At 40.5% G+C, this 8,803-nt stretch overlaps 1 protein-coding gene across 1 annotated transcript in view; it reads left to right on the top strand.

Annotated features, from left to right (window-relative positions):
- Positions 1-7,891, top strand: part of LOC129782394 (uncharacterized) — a 14,952-nt gene extending 7,061 nt beyond the window's left edge. The window contains exon 3 of the mRNA XM_055789610.1: positions 7,728-7,891. Coding sequence (XP_055645585.1) covers positions 7,728-7,891 — 164 coding nt within the window. The remainder of the gene's footprint in view (positions 1-7,727) is intronic.
- The last annotated feature ends 912 nt before the right edge of the window (positions 7,892-8,803 follow it).

Here is an 8,803-nt window from a genome sequence, read left to right as displayed (position 1 = left end):
CTCTGGGGCCAAAAACACAACCAAACAAATGGAGCAGGGAAAAAGCCCCTTTTAGTGTGCTTGACGAGCTCGCTTCTAAAAAGGGCGTAAAAAACCTGCTCATCTTTTGCTGAAATTAGAAGAGAAAACAAACGTAGTTTTATCAGTATAGGTAGATTTAGTAATTTGACATTAGATCTGATCGAATAAACCTGTATCCTTTAGGAACTCGATGGTCCTTTTTTGCTCGACGGCGTCGTCCGATAGTGCTGTCCTTATGGTGTCTGCAACCGTGAGTCTTCGCCATCACTCCCACTGAGTGAAATGGAGGACAACTCCCGGCCTTTAGAGAAAATATAATATTAGACTAGGAACCGCCGCTCACCCTACCATCTCCAAAATAAGGTGAGAGTCGGTTTCCGGTCCTACGATTTTGAAAGTTATTTAAAGAATTAATCAGATTAAATATAATATGAATAAGTGAAAGCCTGAAGACCGCCCTCCGTCCCATCCCTCTTAAATAAGGCGGAAGGTGACTCCAGGTCTTTCGATTTATGAATTATTTTATGAAAAGTATGGTAAATAGTATCAAGAGATCGAGGGCTGGAGCCGCCGTCCATCCTACCTCCCTCAAAAATAAGGTGGACGGCAACTCCGGGCCGTTCGGTTTAACTAAAATAATATTGATTGATATAAAAATGCTGCAGATCAAAGGTTAAAATTATGTAATAGAAGGAATAATTTATTTGTTTTTATTATTACCCTTTGGAGGGCTGGAAACTTTCCTGGTGTGTGTGTTATTTGTGTTAGTGTTATTTTTATTTGGAGTGGAGTGGTATAGAGTGTTAGCATGTGATTGTTGATTGTTGTTATGTGGGTGTTTATTGTTGGTGTGTGTGTGTTGTTTCTTTCATTTATTTGATTTGTTTGTTCGTTCCTTGTCCGTTTCCGTTGGACTTCTTTGGTTTGCTTGTTTTCCTCATCAGAAGACTTGAGATTAGGAATGGGTAGATTTGCTGGATTTGTTCTTCAGTCTAGGATCATTTTTGGAAGCTTTGGCAATTGATTTGTTGCCAGGTGGGGTGGGTTTGTTTGAATGGTTGGATTGGTTGGAAGTTTTAGTTTTGGTTGCGGTGGTTGGTTGGAATGAAGTGGATGGTTGGGGGGAAGTGGATGGTTGGAAGGAAGTGGATGGTTTGGATTCGTTGGCTGGTTGGGTTGAGTTATATTTTTGGTTTTTGGATTTCTTCCTATTGGATTCTTTTCCTCTAAAAATTTCCTCTTCTGATGATTTGAATTCATCTGAGGTTGACCTTTTGTTTGTATTTTTCCTCTTGTTGGAAGGGGTAGTTTCGATTTCCATAGAAATTTCTGGGTCGGATTCTGAATCTGACGAGGAGGTGCTGAGTTCCGATTCCTGTGGATTACTGGACGGGGTTGGAACTGCTTTTTCTGAAGAAGTTTGCTTAGCCTGATTGCAGTTGCATTTGCATTGAGAACAACCAGTATTCTGGATTTTGACTAGTCTTTCTTGAAGCTTACTAGCAAAGGAAGGACCATTTTTGTTCTCAAAAATGGATTTAGCTTCCTTATAAGATACACCTTGGTCAATTCGGACTCTGGTGATGTTATCCTCTGCGATCCACGCTGGGCACTTCCTACTGGTAGAGGCGTGATTTCCCTTGCAGTTCACACAAGAGGCAGGTGCATTGCAGATAAAATTTTTAATTTTGTCCTTCTCATTACTATTTGTGTTAAGTTCAGGGTGGGCTACACCGCAGTTACGACAAAGTTGGATTTTTTTGGCGCACTTTTTGGCAGTGTGGCCGAAAGCGAAGCATCCGAAGCATTGCATCGGGTTTGGGTAAAAATTCCTGGTTGAAGCACGGAGGAATCAGAAGTTAATTGCTTCAGGGATAACTGTTCCGTTAATGGTAAGGATCATTGTTGAAGTAGGAACTCTTTCCTTCAAGACTGGGTCAAATCGTAGGATTTTTTTAACGCCGATCACATTTTGGTCGGCTAGTTCAGTTAGGAGGACGTCTTCGTTTAAGAACATTACGTCACGACAAGACACAACGCATTTGCGTTGGTTCAAGGTGGGATGGTATAAAATTTCGATGGGTGTTTCGTCGATCAGCGACTTTGTACCCAGAAGCAATTGAACGAGTTTTTCATCTCGTAGATGTAGCGCATATTGCAGGCGATTTTTATCGTCGCGTTGAGGTTTCGCGTCTTTAAATTCCGTACCGATCACTCCTTGGATCGATTTGGAAACGGTGAAAGGATTCGATGGAAGAATGTTACCTTCAGTGGCTCTCAACAGTAATATTTGCAAGTTGCCACCAAAAGGATCAGCCCATCTGGGCAAGGTACGAGTGGTGGTAACACCTCTGTAAATATTGGTTGGCCTTCCGGCGCCGGAGCTGCTGGAAGCCATGATTGGGGCCTGGCTATATCGAAATACAGCCAGGCGCGGAAAAATATTCACGGACCAAAGTAGATTATACGACGTGCAACGGGGGACGAAAACGGCGGAGGACGGTAACGGCGGGGGACAATGCCAACGCAGTTACAAGAACAAACACCGAAATCACTTGGCGGAAAAACACTATTTTTAAAAACACTTGGAAAAAATCACTTTTTAAATGTCAGTTAAATTAAAATCAATTTGGGATATGTAGTAAAAAAATTTTTTTCTAACCTATACCCTATGGGCGTCCTATTTCACACTAGCTCCTGGTATTAATAAAGGTTTGGTCACTCACCGATCGTGTTGAAGAACCAATCCTAATACACCACCAAATGGTAGTGGGGTAGCGGGGAAGGGACCGGATACCGCCGACGGCAGGGCAATCGCCGCAGCGGTTCGAAGCGACGAAGCGAAGAAAACCTCTCTCCACACCTCCTGAGCTGCTGATGATTGACGAGTAGAAATTGCGCCAAAATCGCGCGTCACTGGCAGGAAAAACGTTGCTGATGAGACGGGCACAAACAGCGGGACACGCAAGGGGCAGTGAAAACTGCCGGTCAAAGTGGCCAATCCGACCGAACCAACTTCCTGAATGGCCGTTGGGGGCTTCTCGGCTGCTTCCTCCTTTCCTGATGTCCGGACAACTGTTGCTAAAAGAAACGCTATATTAAGGACCGAACACAGCTTTGAAAAAAGCTTTGCATCCGGTTGTAGGAGAAAACTTTTATTTCTATGATTCTCTTTTAGAATGGCGCTAAAAACATAACCGTTGCGGTCGAGTGTCAGAAGCACCATGAGAAATCCAAAAATGCTACCGTCCTTTTATATCAGTTGGTATGTGAGAAATAGGCGCCCCCCACTCGCTCGCCATGCAAATATTTGACTTATCGGGGAACGAAAGAAGCGAAGCAGGCGAAAAAATAATGACGTCAATTTCGACCAATCAGTACCGTTTGGATAGGGGTTGAGATTTCTCAATTGTTCGATAGTTAATTACATGATATATATTATTTTATTCAAGGTGAAAAATTGTTATAGAGTGCCGCAATGTTTTGATGTAAAAATCCCATCAATCCGTCATGAAATGACTGAGCAATACGCGTTTGAAATTGGACATTTTTCACGATGCGATCGATGTTCGTTTTTCAATTTGTACCCCAATATGTTCCCGAAAGACGTAATCCTACGTCAAAATTAAGGAGGTTATGTCCAAGTAAGACCGCATTGTTGACGTAGAACTACGCTGTTATTTTATATAAGTCACTTGTTTATACCTTCAGATATTATTCTATGATGCTGTGAAATTTTAGAAACAACTGCATAGCAGAATAATCTCTGAAATAGTTTTTTCATCGTAGAATCAGTTGACGATAATTGATTGTTGATTCATTCTTGCCCTCACAAAACAATACGCTAGCTGATCTTATGTCGCAATTTATTTCATGTCAATGCATTGAAAATTTACCTCGAACGCTATTCCGGTGGCCTTTTTCGCAATTGACATAGACTCGGCTACAGTCGATTATATACATGTTGCACCAGCACCATTATTCCACATCTCATAACTACATCAATATATCTTTGGCACCGCATGGGAACAACAACAATGACAACACTTGCAAGTATCAAATATCATGCTACAGGTTATTTAGTATTGCCTCAAAGGAATCGCACCTCTAGGCATCGTTCGTACAACGTAAACAAAGTGCCAAATAAGCGTTCGCCATAGCATGCATACAGAGCCATACATTGGTGGCTTGAAACTACTAGGAATATAAACACTTCTCATCATTTTGCGCTATTCTCAAAAGGAACGCTTCTGTTAATATAACTGACCTTGAAAAAAGTTGCATTACTTTATCATGCTCGAGAGAAGCGCAGCTATCACCCTTAGTGGAGGAAGTTTTGCTACCGGCAAGGGAAACCTAATTACATACAAAATTCCAGAACGACATTTACTTTCTTGGTGACTAAACGAGCGAAATAAACTTTTTTTTGTTAATATCAACAACCTCGACAGTAGCAATGCTTCATTATGATCAATATTAGCTCAAACGCAATCCTAGTTGAAGGCAGTTTTGCGACTGGCACGCGAACCCATATAACTTATAACATTCCAGTAAGACATTCAAGATGGTTGGTATTTCCCAAATAATTTTTTGGCGCACAACCTTAACGCCTGCTTTGCCATAACGTCAGTTATGTATTAATGCATTCATGCAATGTCAAAAGCACCAACGAAGCCCTTATGATGACGGAAAACAAACAATGTTAACTGCTTGGAAAACTACTGAATAATGCCACACAGCTTGTACTGCTGAAACACCCATCGATGCGAATTCGCTGATGAATTTGTCACCACCACCGGGGGGAGCTTGATTTTGATTGCTGCCTGGGTAACGGCGTTTATATTTTCGACCGACGCGCCGAAATCGCCTACTTCGCTGTTGTTCGATGCGGTGTCACCAGCCGGGTGCTATGATTGGTGCTAGGATCGTTAGCAGAATCTCAAGCAGAACTGTCAGTGGGATACCCAATTCATGTGAAAAACAAAGGGAAAATGTCAGTGGGCTACTCGATATGTTGGCTACTGTCAGTTCAATAGGGGTTCTCTAAAGACGTCACCCAGATGGGTGTCACACTCGCGAATGCTCGGTTCAGTGCGAGCGCTTATCACTGCACCAACATCGCGTGCATCATTAGATGTCGCTTGCCTCGAAATTTTATTGCCCCTGGCAATGCGTTCGTTTTTTGCAGGACTCGAGCCTGCCTTCCTCTTCTTCTTGCTCATCACTCACTACGCGAAGCGTCCAATTTATGACGCGGAAAGAAAAACACACGATTCCAATAACGCGAAAAACGAACAGAAAAACCAAACGACGATATCTAAGTCGGATTACCACTGGTGGGGTCCAATCATAGATCGAAGCGCAGCGAAAGTACAGTGAACTGGATTGCTCAACAGTCCGATGCCGAATGAAAGTGTGCCTCAGCGAGATCCACTGTTTATACTCTCTAAGCAAGTTTTTCCCTTCATTCTTCTACTGTAGCGCCCTTATTTAATTTCTAAGTCCCGCTTATGTCGAACCGGCCCTACTTTAGTTTTGTTTATTCGCCAAATTACCAGGGGGCAAGTTCAACATGGCGGTTTTGATTGTACAACAGGGGTTCGCGCAGAGTCAGCACCACGGAAACGTGTGCGTACGATTCTAGCGCGACCCGAAAATTAAGTTAGTAAATAAGAAATTGTGATTGTAAATAAAAGAAGTTAATAAAAAGTACTGAGCCAGTCGGGCGAGGGGAGCAGTGCGCAGAAACTAGTGCTACACTACACTGAGAAAAATAATTAGTAAATATAACGAATTTTTTGGTAAATACTACCAATCTATAGTCATTTTCGACCGTACTAATAAACACATATGTCAAGCAGAACCATGATTCGGAAGCCCAATATCGGCTACATTTTCTCGCCGAAAATGCACGTATCAGAATTATATCCTTATTATACCTCCGTATTGTCTTATGGGAACAATGAAAATGGTTAATACGCGCTTTTCTCACCAGTTTTCAGATATGACAATATCCAAGCTTACTAATGTTATCGAGTAAAATATACTAATCTCTGGTAGGGATGCGGGTTTGTTGGCAATATGTACAAAAAATTTGTACATTCTACTAATTTTGCATTACCAAATGTATTTAGTAGTTTTCGACCGAGGATTTTTCTAAGGGTACTTTTCCTTTGTTCACGGAGACTTTAAATCGTACGATTTCCCCTCCGTTGCTCGTTATTGACAGGCTTGTTCGGGAAAGCACACAAATGGACAGAACAAATGTATGGGAAAATGGAAATGCTTAAAGTTTCCATGAATTTTAACCATTTACAAACCAAAGGATTCTAATGTATAGCATATAAAACAAATCTTACGGAATTTCCAATTCATTTGGTATGTAAATCGCCAAAATCCGTTCACGGTAAAAATAGTTATTAACGTTAACTTTATTTCATAAAAACGTGACCTGTTTTCTGATTTGCTACTCTTAATGAAAGACGTAGTTCTACGTCAAAAAATACATGTATATAAAACAATTTAAAAAAACCTTTCAATTATATAAATTGAAAACAAATCGGAAACTGTATATAATCGTGTCCACCTTGTAATTAGATTATTATATTCAGAGTAGTTCAATAATTTACTGACCGATAACTTGAACAAAAATTAAAATAAAGCAACAAATTCAGATTTACAACATATGGTAAATATTTAGTAGCACATATATACCTATATTTTAATCACACATATTTAAAGATGAATAGCATAAATCATTTCTCACAAAGCGCTATAACATAGATACTTCCACTACGATTTCTCATTTTCTCACCACAGTGAGCCAAGCATTTTATCCCTTCCACGCTACGCGCTACAACTGAAGCCGTTTCCATGGTATTTGTTTAAAGTATTTGCAAACAGTTTACAAACAAAACCGTGAAAAACTAGTCCGCACGATACTTAGAGAGAAAGAATATTTTATCACCTAATAACAGAATCATACTCCCGCCGAATATTATACATATGGCAATCAAATAATTGTACTGTTTGGTGAGCAATCAGCTAGTGATTACATTCTATGTGAACAATACTTCGAAAATTATAACACGACCTACACTGCACGCGCGCGAAAGAATTCAGCGAAAGGAGTCCTCAAAATATCGTGGCACAAATTGCAAGACAAGCGAATCAATTATCATCGCGAAACTTAGAAACCTACAAACAATAACCGTGAAGCAGATTATCGCATTCATGCGACACTATTTGCGGCGCTTCGGACGGGGTGGTAGACACAGCGAATAGTAAAATTATTCGCGTTCGCGTCAAGTGCAACAATTATTTATGGCCGGTGGAAAGTAGAAACTATGTGGCTCTTGATTTTGTGACCGTGTCCTTTTGACGGGAAAACTTTATGAAAACTTCAATACGAATAAATTTGCATTATTATGAAAACTGCCGCTGCTCAATGTTTCGTGCAAATTGCAATGACCTTTCACATCAACTAGTGCTTGCGGATAGTGGCGAGAGTTTTTACTATAGGACCCAGTGTATTTATATTTCAGCGTTACCTTTCTGAGTAACAATACAATAAAAGAGGGGAAAAACAAGGCACAAGTCGAGCCTAGTGATATTTTATGAAACAGCAACAAAAACACAGTGTAGAAGGATGCCGACATGTCCAGCGTCTGTGGCGGCACCTAAAAAATGTATTCCGCCAAATCTAGGGAAAGCAGATTTGAGTCAACTATTGGAGCCAAATTTCCCCGATCGCTGTATGAAATGGGAGCGAAATGGGACCAATCAGCCACAACCACGTGGTGTATACACTTGGATAAGTGCCCCACGAGCTATCTACAACAATCGGAAGCTTATACGAAATGGAGGGTGAGTCTAGGAGAAAAAAAACTTTCATCACTACCTAAAAATTTCGGGCCGAAACAGGAGGTAAGCCCGGCCCCATAAGAGAAAGTTTGTTTCATGAGATCTGATATCATGTTATGTTTCCATCATAGAATCACTGTCAAGATTATTTTCCATGAAATATAAGCAATGTCAATGCTTTTCAATGGTATTTGGCAAGTAACACTCAATTTTCAAAACTAACATAAAAACGGAGTAAACCAACCAGTTCGGGTGAAACCGGCACCTAATGGGGGTAACATCGTCATCTCAATTTGTTACTACTACCGCTACCGACAAATTACATTTGGTAGCGCACCTTCGACACTCGCGTTTGTTTTGATTGTTTTTGACACTTGACGAATCACAGTGGGCTCGATGTGATTTAAAACGTATGAAATAAAAAATACTAACATGTAGAGTGTTCAAAAACATAGTTAATCAGAGTTTTCTAGTAAAATTCAAGGGACGCCGATTTTACCCCCAATATCGAGCTTACCCCCAGTTCCCCTATATTGTTCAAACCCCAACTACTTGCTCGAAGTGTCATTTATTAATTCTACACACATATTTTAACCCTGAAAACGAATATTAGCGGACATCAAACGTACACAAAATTTAAATTGTTATACGGTGTGGACCCGATTATATAGGGTAGATAGGGGCAATATGGTCCCCCTAAGAACGAAACGTCCTCAAACACGTAAAAACGTTTAGAAATTATGATACATGTTAAAACCTCACGATTTGAAACCTCATTGATCGATGTAAATTGTATGAATATACTTTAAAAAAGGTTTATGTGGAAAATTTACACTTTTAAAAATGTGTTCCATTTCCGTCGATCGAAAGCACTATGGGGCTAAATAGTCCACCATGCGGGGCAATATGACCATGTTAG

The sequence above is a fragment of the Toxorhynchites rutilus genome, unplaced genomic scaffold, assembly GCF_029784135.1.
Source record: "Toxorhynchites rutilus septentrionalis strain SRP unplaced genomic scaffold, ASM2978413v1 HiC_scaffold_62, whole genome shotgun sequence".
NCBI classification, from domain to species: domain Eukaryota; kingdom Metazoa; phylum Arthropoda; class Insecta; order Diptera; family Culicidae; genus Toxorhynchites; species Toxorhynchites rutilus.
This window is presented reverse-complemented; position numbering and strand designations above follow the sequence as displayed.